At 49.6% G+C, this 17,847-nt stretch overlaps 1 protein-coding gene across 7 annotated transcripts in view; it reads right to left on the bottom strand.

Moving 5' to 3' along the window:
* Window positions 1–4,207: 4,207 nt before the first annotated feature.
* Vps13d (vacuolar protein sorting 13 homolog D) overlaps window positions 4,208–17,847 on the bottom strand; it is a 220,483-nt gene continuing 206,843 nt past the window's right edge. For 6 of the 7 annotated variants that reach the window (XM_038335369.2, XM_042055363.1, XM_042055364.1 and 3 more), the window contains 3 exons: window positions 12,218–12,349; window positions 5,850–6,090; window positions 4,208–4,671 (listed from right to left, as the gene is read on the bottom strand). In XM_038335369.2, the coding sequence (XP_038191297.1) occupies window positions 4,540–4,671; window positions 5,850–6,090; window positions 12,218–12,349 (505 nt within the window). In that variant the 3' untranslated portion in view covers window positions 4,208–4,539. The other variant, XM_038335372.1, reaches the window with a different exon arrangement.

The following is a 17,847-nucleotide window of genomic DNA, read 5'->3' as shown; positions in this document are numbered from 1 at the left end:
TCCCAGTTAAATGCTTTCCTTTATAAGTTGTCCTGGTCATCGTGTCCCTTCACAGCAATAGGATAGTAGCTAGATAATCTGCCTGCTCCACTGTTCTCTGCCATCAGATACCTGGACACAGCTTGAGACACTAATTGCCCTGCGATTTCCTCTGAGAAACAAATTAGTTCATTACACCTGTCTTCAGCCTCACTCAGATTCTCAGGACGTGGGCAGAATGTGCTTAGCCAGAACGTGATATAAATGGCCACCAGCCCAGTTCCCAATAGAGTCCTTGACCCACTCATGAGCTGAGCCTTCACTGACCACCTCTCTCAGCTCTCCGGTCTTCTGGTCTTCCACCAGGATGTTGCATTATTTCTGCTGTCAGAATCTTAGGGTTTCTCTGACCCCAAGCTCTAAACTCTTGTACACCCTCCCACAAACCAGTTCTAAACCCCTAAGAACCACACAGAGAGGGTTATCACAGCAGCAGCCGGCTGTTCCGATGCATATTCTCATGGCTGTAACAAAGCATCCAGCACAAAGGCAATTTAAGATGGGTATACTCAGTCTGGAGAGATGGCTCAGTGGTTAAGAGCACTGCCTGCTCCTCCAAAGGTCCTGAGTTCAATTCCCAGCAACCACCTGGTGGTTCACAACCATTTATAATGGGATCTGGTGCCCTCTTGAGGAAGAGGCCTGGTCAATCGTCCTCATCAACTTAGATCATGAAAGCCAATATGGACAAGTTCAACAGAACTACCATATATGGGTTGCCAGCATTGCCAGGGCATACATTTCGTTCATTTAAAGCTGACCTAAGAAGTAGAAAATCTGAAATCCCCCCCCAATGGGCAGACAGTGGCATAGTGACTGAAGGAACCAAGGCAAAGCCCACACCCTCCTCTAGCCTTCAAACACTAGAACAGGAAAACCTACTATAATTTAAGTAGTACAAACTAGAAGAATGTGGAATGCTCTCGGATCCGTTTAAGGAAACCATAAGATATTTTCTACTTTAAAGACACAAAGACACAGAACAGTAGCGAAAGGAACAGGACCTACCAGAAGAATAACAAGCTAACACATACTGTAGAAATGAGATTCAGTGCCAGAATTAAGGGTGGTCTGTATCAGGAAATCTAGTCACAGAATGTTTTACAAAATGAAAGGGGAGTTGGCAAGATGACTCAACAGTTAAAGGCATTTGTAGCCAAGCCTGACGACCTGAGTTCAATCCCCAAGACCCACATGGTAGAAGGAGAGATCAATGCTAGAAAGCTGCTCTCTGGTGTCTACACACGTAAAGTGACACGTATGTTCCAGCCCTGTTCCTGATGTGAAAACCACAAGCCTGTTCTGCACACTGTCTGCTACCCTGTGGCATGATCACACATCTTTCTACATCTCCATCTTCTCTGCCCTAGAACAACCAGCTCATGTCCCTAGAACACAGAGGCAGTCAACATCTACCCAGGTCCCTGGGTCAGCCCACCCTTCTGTTTGGTGTTGGCTCTTTTCCTCGCTGGGTTGCTGGTCTAGAAATGCCTGGGCACCAGGGACCCTCAGGCCTTAGCCTGAGTAACTGGGAATACAGGTATGAGCCATTGTCCCTGGCCACCTTTTCCTCTTGAGGCATCTGGTGTTGGCCACATTATTCCCATGGCCAAATACTCTAGAGGTGTCAGTATGAGGTATCCCCAGTTTCTCTCCTTCCAGTTCCCCCTGAACCTTATCCCTCCTACCCAGTTTTCAGCACCGGCACACCACCAGAAGTGCTCTGAGCAACATCTCCACTGCTCCTGATTCTGGATCATGAATGTGGTCCTCCTCATTGATTTGCTAACATAATTCTAAACCCTATGTTTAGACTCACACCCTCATGAGTCAAAACGTGTCTCTGCCTCCTCCTCACCTGCCTGAACTCTAAATGATGACCTCTACCCTGTATGCTCAGCCCAAAGGCTCTAGAGGAGGTAGTGAGCACCACCCAGCACACAGCCCCTGGAGGGCAGAGCCACTTCCAGCCGCTCACTCCAGGTGTGGGTGTCTACCTGTGGCTGTACCTGACTATTGTACTAGGTTTGATGTCTGTCAGTGCTGATGATTCTAGAATGGTGGCAACACAGAAGAGGAGGAGGAGGAGGAGGAGGAAGGCAACAGACAGGCAGGGAAAGTCAACAACGCACTTTATTTCACAGGAGTGCAGTGCCAGCTCTGGGGTGTGCAGGTTGGTTGCACAGTCCGTGTTTACATAGTGAAGAACCAGCCATTTTATTTCCCACTCACTGAGCAGCTATGGTGCTTTTTATTTATTCGAGGCACAAATGACACTAACACAAAGTGGCCTTGGACCCATTTGAACACCGAAGTGGAATGAGTATCCACCAAACAGCTGGGGGGCACAAAAGGCTACCTCTGCCTCCGCCATGGAGGCCTGGGGTGAGGATGCTCTCCTGGAGCTGGCTTTCTGATTGACATCTCTTTACCCAGCGTCCCTATCAGCTAACTTCTCCCAGAAGAACTGTATTTGAGGCAGTATGAAATCATCCCAGCAAAGTCTCTGGTGTCATGGGCTAAGTACCAACTTAGGTGGCAAGGCCTGTTTATTCTGGAGCTTTGAACTCTGTCCAGGAGGCAATGGTGAAAGCCCCAGGCCTGACATGAGAACTATAAGGCCAAGAGAGCTGAGAACTCAAAGGAGGGCTCCTTTCACCCTGCAGCCCTACCCTATGTGGTCTCCAAGCCCTATTTTAATACCCACTCTTAAGGCTAAGTATCAGAGGGAGGGGGTGTGCCATCACTGGAGAGGGACAGTTATTTAAAGAGCTGATTAAATTAGAAAGGAGCCAGGGGAGGGTGTCTGATTTTCCCTAGGTCCCCCTGAAGCACCAGCTGCAGACTGAGAAACCTAGATTAAGGTGTCCAGGGCAGGGCGGACTTCCCCTAGCGACACTAGTCCCTTCAAGTGGTGGGGATGTTTGAAGTGACTGTCCCAGCAAGTGCCAGGGGACACACAATTGATGCTTCTGAAGCCTCCTCTGTAAGAGATCAAGGTCTCAGGCAGTGAGTTACTGATAACAAGACCCCTGGCCGGGCTTATGTGGGTGTGGGGGTCCAGGCTGGTGAAGAAGTCTAAGATGGGTTAGACGCTCCTCCTCAGCTGTGAATCTCCAACAGGGGCACTGACACCATCTTGCCCTCCCCAGCGAGCAATGACTTGCCAAACAAAGACCCAACCCATAAAAGTCAAATCTGGTTCAGGGAAGAGGGCAAATGTGGAGTTCAAGAAGACAGACCCTTGAAAATACTGTGTAGCTAAAGCGCTCCTTCAGGACTGCCCTTACCTATCAATGCTTACATGCCATGGTGGGCGTGAGCACACGCACAGAAGGATTGGGTAGGAACAGATCAGCTCCATTTGTGTCTCATAAGGGTTATAAACACTAAAGCCTTCCACATACCCATGGGGGCAAGGCCTGACCTCCCCTACCCAGTGTGGGGCAAGGCCCATCCTCCCCCACCTCCTATTTGCTTAGTCCTTCTAGAAAAAGGGAAATCCCAAAAGTCTCAGGAAGGCCCTGCCCGCACACCAGGCTTCAGGTTAGAATCAAGGACAAGATGCTTTGGCCAAGACCTGGTGCCAAGCTCCCATACCACACCCTTTCAGTATTCACAGCACACACCCTTTTCTGGAACTTTCTCCATCCATATCGTGTTCCCAGGAGGCTGCGGTGCTGTGACATCAGCATGTGGTTTTATCAAAATCACGGTGGGAAGTGGGATTGTTTCACCTGTGTCAGGAGAGTCCACCAATGCTTCTGACCTCTCTTATCGCAAACTGCACGAGGAAAACCTCAGCAACTGACCATTTTACCTCCCGGGTGGGTGGAGTGGTTGGAGAAGGCCAGTAGGTAGAAATCAGAGACTTGCCTGAGAAATTCAAACACTGCCTATAACGTGGGAAAGAACAAAGATGGGCACCACGCTGGTCTCTAGTCCTTGCCATGGTGGCTCTGCTTCTGCTCCCATCTAGGTGACTGCAGGCTCACCCTTGAACACCGACTGCATTTGCAACCCACACAGTGCATCCTTCAACTTCCAAAGCCACCTTCCCACAGGGACTCCCCTGCAGGAGTCGTGCAGAATTAGGAAGTAAGACAGAGGATCTAGTCCAACTTTACATTACTATACAGGTAACAAATCTTCACACACAGCACAGCCCTGCTTGGAAGCTTCTATGTATTTACAAACACACAGTTGTACATATATATACATGTTAACAAAATACAGGGCACTCTAAAAATTAGATCCATCTTAATACATTTTTAACGTTATTCAATCAATACTTTTAAAAATTATTTCCCCATAATCTAAAGTAACTCCCTGCCCCACAAACTAATATGGTTTTCTGTTTACACTTGTCCCTGTGAGAATTTCTTTTCCCTTGTTCCTTGATATCGCCCCCAAACCCTCTTCTGGCTTCCCTTGGCACGAGTCTGGGCATCTGTCCTCCTAGTTCTGTCTGGAGCATTCCTCTCCAGCAGCCGGGTGCCCTCAGGAATCCAGTTCCAACTGCTCTTGATTCTCACTGAGTCTTAACATAAGTTGCTGTTCATAGTAGAGACTCTTGGCATAGTTGATTTCTTGTGATAACTTGACAGCAAGGACCTCAGATTTCACATGCACCTAGAGAGAGACAAGGATGAGCACACTGCCCTGAGAAGGGGGGGGCAGCCAACCACAACGAGAGGGCAAGATACAGCACCCAAGAACAGTTCCCATCTGAGCAGCCAAGACAGTGTGTCTGGTTCACCCTGCTCCAGCTTTAGTTTATACCCCAATTACTACAAGCAAACTATCACCACCGGCACTTGTGACCAGAGTGGATGAGATTCCAGTTAGAGGTAAGACGGGGACAATGGACTGAACTTCTTATTCAAGTCCAAAGCCTGGTGGTGGCTGGCAGAGGAAGAAGAGTCAGTAAACACAGGCCTGAATCCTTTATTACCCAGAATACTGCACAGCTAGCCTGCCCTGAAAGCGGGAGACAGTGGTGGATAGGCACACTTGGTGGAAAATGCACACTTTGGGGCATTAACTTTTAATCAACCAGCTCTAATTTAAGCCAATGATCCCCACTTGAGCTCATTCCTGAGAGAATGGGGAAGGTTGAAGAGCTCCAGAGGAGAGACCCAGCAAGATGGCTTTTGTGGTCTACAGAAAGACCAGAGATGCGCACGGCCGCTCTGAAGGGTGCAGGACCGACAGGTGGTCCTGCTGCTACTCCCTCACATCTGCTCTGCTGGGGGCACTGGACCAGCTCAGCAGAGTAAGGCGCTCTTAGGTTTAGACACAGCATGGGGATCAGGTGGGTCATCTGGGTCTGAGCCCCAGCTTGCGCCAGAGTCAGCCAAGTGGCCTGAAGAAACCACCTGCCCTGACCCCTTCCCGAACAGCACTGAGGGAACAGCAGGAAGTGCGTGCTGGAAGGCAACAGGGGCATCTCTAGATGCCCTAGACGTCTGGCACAACACCTCCCAATTTGCAGAGATAAAGTATCATTTTTATTTACAAACACCTATCGAATGTGCCTGACGCTAGTCATCAGCATAGATCAATGGGTTGTGGTTTCTTGATACCAGAAAAACAATACAGTGTGTTCCCTGTCACCCTCCTGGACTCACGGCATCATCAGCACTCAGCACTGTGTTTCAGGGACACAAATACAGGAGAACACACCCGGGGCGTCCGGCAGAGCAGGAGCAGAACCCTGAGTGCCTGCAAACCTCCCGCTGCAGTCCTCAAGGTAAAGCGGGAGGCAGAGCAGCTTGTCCACATGAGTGACAAGGAGCAGCTGTACTCACCATTGGCTTCTGGTGGGACGGGCCTGGGATGGACACGCCACTACTGGAGTTGGCAGCTTTCTTGGTCACCTGCACATACACCTTCCCATGGTCTTTGGAGACAAGGCAGTGGTAGAGGTCGTCATATTTGACCTCGAGGAAAATGGCCTCTCGGTCTATGTAGTCCCCACTCTTCAGGAAGTACACGGCTTTGGAGGAGATGAGGACACAGTAGCTATCGATATTCTCCACGGCTATGAAGCTGCGTGGGGAGAGAGAAGAACACGTGATGCTTAGCTGTTCCATGTTGGGGACAGGCCATCCCTGGATGCTCAAACAGGCAAAGACCTACTGAGGTCTCTGGGATCTGGAGCCTAGGCTTACCCAGACTTCCCAATTACCACGTGTGTGGCTTCATTACTCTGGGCCTCAGTTTCCCCATTCGTAAGTTTGTGTTAGGAAGGACTTGGCCTCAGGAGCTGCTTTGAGGCCCATACCCACGGCACACTCTCAGCTGCAGGATGCTCATGAACCAGGGATGTTGGCCTAGAGTTCCAGAAACAGAAACAAACTCCTGTTCTGAAATGGGCTTTGTGGGGTGCTCAATGAGCTTTAGAATAGTTATGACTTAGAGAAGCACAGACCAGCTAGACCCTGAGAGACAACAGCAGGGGCTTGATGATGTGAGGAGACAGGTCTGCCAGACTGCACACCCAGGGTCTGCACACCTGCATTTATGTCTTCTCCCTGACCCCTGATCAGTACAACCAGGGACACAGGGCTTGAGACACCACTTCCATCTCAGAACTGTAGTCATGGCGGCTAAGACATCCCAGGCCACTAAGAAATAACTTAGCTTTGAAAAAGAAAAAGACTGAGCCCTCAGCACCTTCAGACTGATGTGGAGATTTATGTAGGTCACACCTCTCTGCTCGGCTGCGAGCCAGGAGGTCAGCCTGGAAGACACAGCAACAGCCTTCCTAGTTTGGTAGCTGCCTGTATCTCATGCTGGTCTTTCACAGTATGCCTGAGCGCCAGGGACAGCAAGGCACACTGGGTGACGGCAAGCATACTAAGAGCTGACTGACACAGGCTGCTGTGAACCTCAGGGTTTTAAGTTGTTTGCTCGGCGTCAAGGCTCCACCTGGTACTGCCATGGATGAATCCAGGTCCAGGGTAGCCTTGGTCCAGGGTCACAGGCACAAAATCCTCAGAGAGGGCAGAATCACTGAGGGCAGCAAGCAGGGGCTGTCCTGTCAGGCCCACGCGTGGCTGGCCCTCCTTCTCCTCTCCGCAGCAGACCTCTAGGTCGCACTTCATCTCCTCCCTCTTCCCCAGCCAGAGTCACCATCCTGACTCTCAAAGCCCTGGCTCTTGACTGCTGTATTTCAACACCTTGGCCTGCCAAGGCACTGCCAGAGAATTCTGCCTCCTGGCTAAGCATCCTGTCTCTCAGTGGTGCTCTAAGCCTGGGCGTGGTCCATTGCACACCCACATGACTTCCTGAGTACCCACCACTGAGGCAGTCACCATGTGGACTTGCTAAATACCCACCTTATTCTAGTCGTCATTTTAACTATGGCTCCCATGACAAAAATTGGAGTTTGCTGTTCTCATTTAACTGGTTGGCAATGCTGAGAATGTAGACTTATAAAGTCTCACTGCCAAAATTAGCAGCGCCCAACAGTCCTCCTTGCTCAGCTGGCTTAGCACAGCCTCCTCATGAGAGGCACTCTGAGAGGCAGGGGCCACATTGCTAAGTGAGGAGACAGGAACTGGGAAGGGCATGGGGAGACAAAAGGAAGGAGGCACATCACAGGACCAGCTGGAACCGGATGGAAAATGAAGGAAACAGTCAGAAACAACTTTGTTCTGGAGCACAGGCGGGCCAGAAGCTCAGCCATGAAGGATGTCCCCGACTCTTTAAGGGGCTCCAAAGGTGGCTAGGAGGCAAGGTGATAGAAGGCACACATGTTACAGCATCCTGCCGAGACTGACTCCCGAGCCTCCCATTGGTGCTCCATCCTTCACCAAGGCGCTTCTGAGGACTTGGTGACACCGAGAAAGATACTTGTACACATAAGGGCATACGGGCTGGTCCCGAGCATACTTCCCAGCTCCGTTCTAGGAGGCCGCCATGTCTTAGGCCTCTTACAGGCCAGGAAACCTAAGGAGAAATGATGGCTCCTGAAAGGCAGACAGCACGGTGAAGGAAAACTGGGTTAGGCAGGCAAGGGGGGTCCACAAGCCTCTGGCAAGGGAGCTTGTATTTTGTAGCTCAGTTCCCTCATCTCTGAGGGAGATGGCGCTGCCTACTAGCCCCTTCAGTTCACACCACATGGAGGGGACTATGAAGGACAGAACAAGCCAGCACAGCAGCCCTACGTGCCGCATGGGCACTCTGGGCACAGGAGCCCTGCTCATGCCCTGGGGCTGCTGCTGCTACATTCATTATCTTAAGGCCTTCAAAGCAACATCAGATCAGAACTAAGGGCAGAGCTAGGGGAGAAAGCACTGGGCAATGGCCAGGGCCTGGGTAGCCAATGACTGTCTCCCCATCTTTGCTGAGGCTTCCCCTGCAAAATATTACTCAAGGTCAAGGTTTGGGGTCCCATCAACAGCACTCTGTCATTCTGCTTGCTCCCCATCCCCATACACAAAACAATCTGGAAACCACATCAAAGATTCATTCAGATGGCTCCCGAGCAGCCCCTTCACATGCTCATCCTGAACTTGTCACTCGTGGTGAGGAGTGGGGGTGGGGGGCAAAGCAGTGCTCTCTTGGTTCTTCCCTCCCCTGACCTATTCCTTCCTGAATATTCCTTCCTGATCTGTTCCTCTGTGCCCGCACCCTTGCCAGCCATGGCGGGACACCGTACTTTGATACCTGGACTTGGAATTCCACTCCCGCTCCTCACTGCCGCTGGCCCATAGATGGGCTGATGAAAAGCCTCACGGGTGACAGGAGGACACTGTCTGTCCATCATCTGTTGACTCATAGGGCAGAGAGGTCCTCCCTGTACATCAAACCACTGGACACCCCGCGAAACACAGCTCAGATTTCTTTTAGGACAGAGACGCTACCCTCCGTGACAGGCAGAGGGGAGCGAGTGAAAAGTGGTGGAAGTCCTCTTCTCCCCGTTGTTGTGCCCCTCCTCCCAAACAGCTCTGCCTGACTTGCTAGACCGTGAACCTGACGAGGAACACCACAGAGTTTGGGCAAGGACTCTGAAGGTGACAGTAAAGACACCGGGGGCCTGGAGGAGTCCAACTGCGTATGTGTGGGGCACTAGCTGTGGATGCCGGGCTGGGAGTCTCTCAGAACTTTTATCTGAGCAGCCGGGTAACCTGTCAGTCACAAGTCTTGCGGTGTCAAACATTCCTGACAGATTAGTTCCTGGCTGAGAAAGTGTAAGCTGGAGCTAGGGCTGGGGCTGAGAGACACAGTACCCACCGAGCCATGTAAGGCTCTGGGATACATTCCCAGCAAAGAATGGAGGGAGGCGAGGGGAAGGGACAGGGAGGGAGATAACAAAGGGGATTTTCACTATTATTTGTTTTCTGAATTCTGTTTGATTCTGCTAGCCATATAAATGAGTTGGCGTCATTACAAGATGAAGGTGGCATTTAAGCATGCTACGTCAGCATTTTAGCATGCTACGTTGGGGAGGATCCTCTTCTTCAAAGGTGCGCCCCCCCTCCCCCTTTAGGAGACAAATACCTAAGGAGAAAAGCATAAGATTTGCAAACCCGTCTTGCTTTCTTTTTATATACTTTTCTGTATTTAAGAAAAGAAAAAAAAATCTTCTAAGCATTACTTTCTATCTAAATGGCGAAAGACCCCAAGGGCCACTCTGCTGAAGGCAGTAGCTCCTCGGGCCTGCAATCTGAGTGGTGGCCTTGCTGAAATACCAGAAGTCAGTATCTCACAGGAAACAAGCAAATGGAAAGACAACTAAAGCAGACCGTTGGCCGCAAACCAGGCGCTGCTCAGAAAGCGGATCCTATAGGCAAGCACTACTTTAACACCGGCTTCATCCTGGGCCTGGATTAAGGCTGAGAAGGAGTAACAGAGGCACCGGCTGATGAACCTGCTATGAGGCCTGAGCAGACCTTAAATTGGATGGCAGTGACAATCTGTTCAATACTGTTTAATTAAATGGAAAAAACCCACAAAACTAAATGCAACTTGATGTGGGAGATCAAAGTTGAAGCTGCTGTGGGGCTGGGGACTTGTGGGGCTTTGCTCCGTCAGGAAGTCATTACACAATATTTTCCAGAAGTAAAACAGTGAGTCTAACTGGAAAAAAATGTGGAAACATTTAGTTAGCACAGTAGAGCAAGGTATTAAAGACCCTTTTAACGGGTTAACTCTGAGGGAAATATGCAAATAATGAGGTTCTTAAACATGTTTTTAATTACAAATCTAGGATAAAAGTCAGAGGCAGAAGTCAGCACTGAGCTTTTCCTGAGCACCCCTTCCTGCAGACAGATGTCTGGACCACTCACATTGCCCTGGGGACAGGCTGGAAAGTGAGGACACTCCGAGCCATGCCTGTCACAGACCCTGCTGACCTCCCATATGCCCAGGAAGACTGAGGTCACATGCCTCCCTTACCACCCACTGGCCAGGTTCCACCCTCAGCTTGGGTGGAGACACAGGGTTTTCATCTTCAAAGTCAAAATTCATTCCGGCAGTCACTGTGCCCAGATCACATGAACGTCAAGCATTTCGTGAAGTTGATTTCACTGGTTTCACCCTGACTCCAGATCAGTTCCCTGGCCTGTTTCTCATGTGTGCACCACGTGGGCAGGAATCCCATGGTGACTGGACTATGCTGTTTCCCCCTCATGCTTTCTAGCCTTATGTCATTCGATTACAAATGAATCTTGTTGCAAATACCAGGGATGGTTTGGATGGTATAGAGGTAGGTTAGCAAAGAATCTAAAATATAACATACAAGGGTCTATAATTTTACTTAGCCTACCCTCCTTTTTGAGACAGGAATGCCTATAGCCCAGGCTCACTATGCAAGGTGGCTGAGGACAACTTTGAATTTGTGATCCTTCTGCCTCCAATCCCAAATGTAAATACCACTACTTTTGGTTTAGGCAGTGCTGGGGATGGAACCCAGCTTCAGTGTATGCTAGACAAGTACTCTATCAGCCTAGCTACATCCCTCAACCCTTACTTAACCTTTGATAGCACCCCTGAAGCCCCAGGGATTGATTGGGAAGTGGGACAGTTCAACAAGGGTTGAACTGCAGCTCTCCAAGCTGAGCATAATGAATGACTTGGATCCCAGGCACTGCTCTGGGTTTGGAGGGTTCTAGAGCGAGTGGACACCCTAGCCATCAGTGGCTCCCATTCTAGTAGTCTATACCATGCCCTGCTTGGCTGAGAAGTGACTCTCTAGTTGGAGGCCCAAAGTCCCATCAACATGTAGTATACATGGCAGTCTCAGCCCCCTCTCAGCCTTCAGAAGCAGATATCTAAATGTCTGTTGTTGAAGCCACTCCATCCACAGCATGCTGTTAGGCAGCAGAGCCTTCTCTAGAGCTGCTCCACTGACAGCATGGCAGGACACATCTAGGAAGATGCCACATCCCATCTCCTAAGTCCTGGACTTCATTTTCTATGTCCCCGTTCCCATAAGATATGAGATGTGAGTTGAGGCCTCTCTGGTACTATCTCCACCAATGACACCGAAGACCATGCCAGGACCCAATCTCTCCCTGAACCCTTCCATCAGCCAGCAACACCACAGTGTTCAGATCCTCCCTAGCTCGCCTTGCCTTAGAAGACACAAGTTACACTAGCACGCTGCTATGCCCCAGATGCAGTCCTCTCACATCTGGGCAAGTCACAGAGCACTTTACATTCTGAGGGCTTCCGCAGAATATCACCAAGGACGGCCATGGCTGCCACATCAGTTAAAATCTCAGTAGCTGAAAATGTGACAAGATCCTGGGTTACTAAAAGGGTGACAAAACAATCAAGAAAATGCATTTCTAGAACATTCGATGGGCGGTGGTTTGTGGTTCATTTTGCTGGTGTTCTATAGCAAACACTGGATACCAAAGTTTAAGGAAATGGTTTATGGGAAAACCATGTCCTAACACCCCACGCCCCGGCCTCTCTTTGAGCTGTCTCCACAAAGACTCACGCTGCAGAGTCAGCATAGCAAGGTCCACTCTGAAACAGACTCCGAGTCACTCCCTCCAGTAAAGGCCATTTATAAGTAGTTATATTGAGACCTATCAGACATTTAGGACAAGCAAGCCTTCAGCCTTTCTCAAGGCTGAAACTCCTGAGTAACAGGGAAGTTTCTCAGACTCAAAGACAGACAAGGCAACACAGTGGACCCGTTTCTTCAGCCCCCACTTACAACTCGTCTTGGATGTTGTCCGTCAGCTTGAAGAGCTGCTCCTGTCCTTCCGCCTGACTCTCAGAATAGCGAGGAAGCAGTCCCTGGGGGCCAGTGCAGCAGCGTGGCTTCCGAACCCTCTGGGCTTGGGTCCTAGAGGGACAAATGGACAGGAAGAGGTTAAGTGTCAAGGCTGAAATGATTTTCCATCCTGGTTTGGAAAGGCCCTGCTTATAGACAGGAGGAAGCTGCAGCAGGGCTATGTGTGCTACAGCATGCCCACTGTGAATTCAGACTGGGCCTCACAATCCTTTGGCTACAGGATTATTGGCTCAATCAGCTGACTTCCTTGGCCTCAATCTCACTTTCTGTGTAATGAGCTGGCACAACCTACCTCTTGGTTGTGGGAGCAAATAAGAGAGTACCCATCAGGCTTGTGCTGAAGAGGACAGGCTACCCATCACTGCAGCTCTGTGAGGCCACTCTCACTAGGTTCCCGGTGGACCACACTGGTTTATTACGTTTTGCTAGGGATCTCTTTGGGTCGGCCTGCCGGGGACGTGCAGTGGCTTCAGGAAGAACACCACGGGAACTGGGCTTTTGTGTGACCTGCTGTGCTGCCAGGCTCCTGAGCAAGAATGCAGTGGCCATGTGAAGGGACCAGTCCCAGGACACAGCAGTAGCCCTAACTCATGCCACTTGGCTGCTGGTTGCCCAAAGGAATCTGCTTTGCTATGGCTTTCAGGGTCGGCTGCTGTTGTCTTTTCCACAAACCATAGACAGGGTAACTGATGAATACTTTTTGGTGTTTTCCTAGAAACAGGAGTCCATATTTGTCTTGGAAAGGCGGTGCATACTTCAGATGACTGATAAGAGCGCACTGGGTCTGTCCTCGGCCTTGTACTTGCTGTACTCTTTATTATTTGTTCCTGGAACCCACTGAAGCAAAACATCCCTCTCTAGACATAGCTCAAAGGGAGGAGCAGGCAGCCACACTGAATCAGCACTTTAGGACCATGGACTGGTGGGAGAGGAGACGTCTGACAGGGAGAAGTGTCCTGCAGGGCAGGTCGGGGTAGGACCCCGGAAGCAGCAGTCTGGAACTTGCCACAGGCTATCTGCAAAGCTAAGATCATTGCATGTGTTTCTGAACCCAGGTCAGGCTGAGTTCACCAGGCTCTGGTTCCAGAAGGTGTTATGGGGGTGTTTGATAGCTCTTAGGAAGCCAGATCTCCCATCCCCCTCACACACACAAGTCTCAAATACTTAGTTATGAGGGTGTCTTGTGTCCTTTCAGCTTTGGTTTGCAGGAGTAATGTGGAGAGTTGGAGGAGGATGCAGGGGCTTGCACTGAGGGACTGACTGGGTAATGGGGTGGCTTCAATTATAGCACATATTTACATATTCCCGCTGTGCTTAGTCTCAATCCTTCCAATGGCTCTCACCCCAGAGTTCTCCCTGAAAGCAGGGATGGTGGTGTAGGCAGACACTGTGAGTCCACTGGGAGAGGAACCTCTTAAGGGCTCAGCTACGGATGCCAGCAGATCACCATATGCAAGGGGTCCCCAGGAAGGAGCTGGGTAGACTTTTCTAGGTGGCCCACTCTAGCCTCCTGGCCTGGCAAAACAACTGCTGCCATTTTACTGTCTAGACAGACCAATGACATGTTCCCCCCAAAGCATTCCCATGGTTCTTTTGCCTGAGAGGCTCCTGAAGGGGCCACTGGTTGCCAAGCATAAGACCAAAGACCCCTCCGAGAGGCAGATGGGGGGTCACTTTCACTTTCCTACCTCCTTTCAACTAAGTGTGACTTTCCCAGGGTGCCGCTGTCTGGCTCACCAGGGACAGCAAAGGGTAGCTGTGAAAAGGGAACCTTTGTGGACAAGTGTCCTATTCCTCCAAAAGGCCTGCTTTTCTCGGGGAAGGGGGGACCAACAGTGAGCTGCATCCTCCTAAAAGGACCTAAGGAAGTCTGGCAAGTCAATGAAAGGGGGCAGCTGCTCCTGAGCTCCTAGAAGTCACACCTCACACCAACTATGGACCAACTGAGAATGGAAGAAAATGTGCCCCACACTACCAAAAAATGTAAGTGCGCACAGTAATTCCTTGGCTCAGCAGCTTCCTCTAGAGCCCCTTCCTTTAACCTCTACTTTCAACATATTATCTTCTAGCGTGCAAACTACAAAGGCACAGAAATACCCAGAATGAGCAGGTAGAACTCCTTTGTGGAGCCTCATCTCCTCTCTGTCTTCCCCGCAGACAGCAAACTACCCCTAATTTTTATGGTCCTCTCTACCAAACACCAAGGGCCATGCTGGACTCAATGCTTAGTGCTAGGGCCTGGAGGAGCACACTGTGATGCTTGAGGTCATTTTCATGTCACTAGGATATTCAAGGAAAACCCCGCAGCCTCCCCTCACAGAGAGGACACACCTCTGTAAATGAGAAGGTCCCTCAGAGGGGAGATTGGCAAGCATTCTTTCGAGAGGCAGAAAGACGGATTAAGACACTCTTCCTCATTCTTCTTTGTCAGTGACTGAAGCTAGTTTTTCTCCTCTAAAACAACTAAAATTTCAAGTTCTCATGTCCAAGTTGGTAGGCTGTGAGCAGGTGTTGGGAATAGGGTTTAAAGTCTCCGTGAGAACAAATCTGGCAGAAAGGTTATGAAGTAAAACCTTCACCAGTATGTATGGTGAAACATACATGCAATCATAGTGTTTGGGAAGCAGAGATGAAGCCAGCAAGACTGAAGCCAGCCAGGCCTACTTAAACTTTGTTGTTTGTTTGTTTGTTTCAAAAACAACAACAACAAAAAAACCCCCAAAACAAAAAACAACCCACTAAAACCAAAAGCACCCCACACAAACAAAATATAATAATATATTGTATAAAATATATATCAGTAGAGGCAGACTTAACATTGCACAAGGTCCTAAGAATACATACAATCATACCCATGTACATAAGTACATACACACATGTGAACTCAAATCACCCTTACAAACAAGCGCTTCCGCAGGTAACAGCAATCCTGCGTTTGTTCATGCTCTGTGACTCAGTTTTACAAGACTGACTGTTACGTCACTATTCTGTGTCCCAGTGAGCCAGGCACTGGGGAGAGGACAACAGGATGGCTTCCTCCTGCTCTGTTCGAAGTCTGCCATCATCACTGGCCTTTTTCTTTATTTGAACAAACATCATCTACAGCCCCACTACTGACCACTGCCTGGGTGTCTTCTGCATCCAGACACTGTTCCTCCTCTCCCTGGCACAGCCCCAATTCTAAATCTCGTGTCTAATGCCCATGCTTTTCCTTCTTAGGTAGTCTTCCCACCTTCCAAGCCTGTTCCGGCACACTAGTGCTGTCTATAGGTCCTGTTGGGAGAATTCACTTCCATCTGTTTACTAATACCCTGCGGTAGGGATGTCTATGACATATCTGAGACTGGCTAAGGTTCTGCTATGAAAAGTGATGTGGCTATGAACATGCTTGTCATGTCTCCTGGTAACCTTTGGATCTGGATACATACAAACACACGCATGCATGCATGCACATTTTTTTTTTTTTTTTGCCAGATTTCAGGATATAAACATTTGCCTAAGAGGAGAGTGTAAGCTACTTTTAAAGGTGCAAAACTATTTTACACTCCTGCCATGACACGGTTATGAGACGCTAGCTATCTACACCCCTTCCGATGCTTGTTATTGACTAGGACAGCACTGTCTAATATGCTGTCACTGGGCACATGAGGTGTGGTCAGTGGAACAAAAGAACTAAATTTGAAATTTACTTTCATATGAGAACCTGTCTCAAAACAAACAAAAGGAAGGAAAATCGGGAGAGTGGTGTAATTCCAGTACTAGGGAAGAAAAGGCAGGAGGACCTCTAACTGAAGGCAAGCTAAATTAAAGGTCAGTCTGGACTACATGAGATCCTGTCTCAAAGGATCAAAACAAAACAAAATTAAATTGATTTGTACTTGTGCTATATCTTGGAGAACACTGATACAGACTCTATTTAACTTTTATGTTGATTTATTGTGGAGGGTGTATGTGCCATAACGTACTGAGGAGGTCAGAGAGCAGCTAGCAGGAATTTCACTGTGCTCTAGAAATCAAGCTCTGGTCGTGGGAATTGGGCAGCAAACGTTTTACTTGCTGAGCCGCCTTGCCGCCTGGTCTCGATTCTCCGGCCGCTGCTGCAGTGGGGATAAAATGGCCTCGGCACTTTCTCGTCCCGTCTCCACCCTTCAGAGGAAAGAATGTTGGTGTCCTGTGCTGGCTAGTCTTGGCTGCCAACTCGACTACATCTGGAATCAACTAAAACCCAAGCTGCTGGGCACTCCTAGGAGGGAGGGTTTTCTTCACCTGGTTATTTGAACAAGGGGGGCCACCCTCAGTCTGGGCCACATCTAATGATGGCAGCCCACATGAAAGGCAATGGACGAAGGAAGCTTTGTATTTTGCCTGCTTGTCCCCACTCTCTCTGGCAAGTTCCTCTATCCTGCTGAGGCTGATCCCAACATCTTCTGAAGACCAGCAGCTCTCCAGGAATCCTCTGGATTTGGACAGCCAAGACATTTAGCATCGTGGACCGAACAACTCCCGGATCACAGCCCGTAGGCCAGTCTGCTAGCCCCCTTTACATCCGAACAGTCCTTCTACCAGCTGTGCTTCCTTGGAGAACCCTGACTAAATGGTATGCTCAGGCAGTAGGGTGACTCCTGTCATTGGTGCTGGGGCATTAAAGGTCAACATTGAAATTGTTCTGCCACCCACTGCTATCATGATGCCACTTGGGCAGTGTCTGGTACCACACTACACAGGAAGTGGCAAAACGCCCTCATTCACTTCTCTTTGGTCAAGTGTTTCTTGACCGGCACTGAGAACAAGAGTCAGTTCAGTGTGTGCAGCGTCTCTGCCTCCGCAAGCCTTTGTTTAGCCAAAGGTCTGCGGTGCACTTAATTGCTGCCAGCTGGGGGCTGTCGGCCATTTTAAGCCCTCAGCTGCTGTGGTTTATAAATTTCACAGCATATAGGAAGAAGCAGCCCTTCCAGTCAACCAGCTAATCCAAAATGTCAGCACCAAATGAACTTGAGCTTTGAACTCCATGAAAATGTCAGGCAGCGGTGATACACCATGGATGCCTCTTCCCCCAGGGAAGGGGCTGCTCACACAGTGGCTGATACACTGCAGATACCCACCCAGGGAGAGCTGTCCATGAAGACTCACTCCATCAGGCAGGGGCTCTCTGACAGATACCGGAGGCCCCCAAACCAAAGATCAGAGCCATGAAAATAACCTGTGTCCCAGTCTTGAAGCAACAGTAAATCCAAACAAGGTGGCGGGCAGATCTAACCAGTTCCACTTGGCTGATGTGCCTTTCAGCCTGAGGTCGGCAGTTGGCCAGGCCATGATTTGTTCCTTGCTTCTATGATGAGTAGCCGTGTCACAGATCTGTTAGCTGGAGACAGACGGCTGTGTATGTCCACCCAGGCACAGTGCAAGCTGATAGCTGCTCGAGAAGTCTGTCATGGTCAATGTCTATCAGCCAAGTGACATCCACAAGCCATCAGTAAATGAGCAGACTGTGTGCACAGACTGTGACGCCCAAGCACAGTAGATGTTTATTCAGCGAAGGGCTGCCATCT

Source organism: Arvicola amphibius, chromosome 6 (assembly GCF_903992535.2).
Source record: "Arvicola amphibius chromosome 6, mArvAmp1.2, whole genome shotgun sequence".
NCBI classification, from domain to species: Eukaryota; Metazoa; Chordata; class Mammalia; order Rodentia; family Cricetidae; genus Arvicola; species Arvicola amphibius.
The sequence above is the reverse complement of the archived record's forward strand: the minus strand, read 5'-3'. Positions and strand labels throughout refer to the sequence as shown.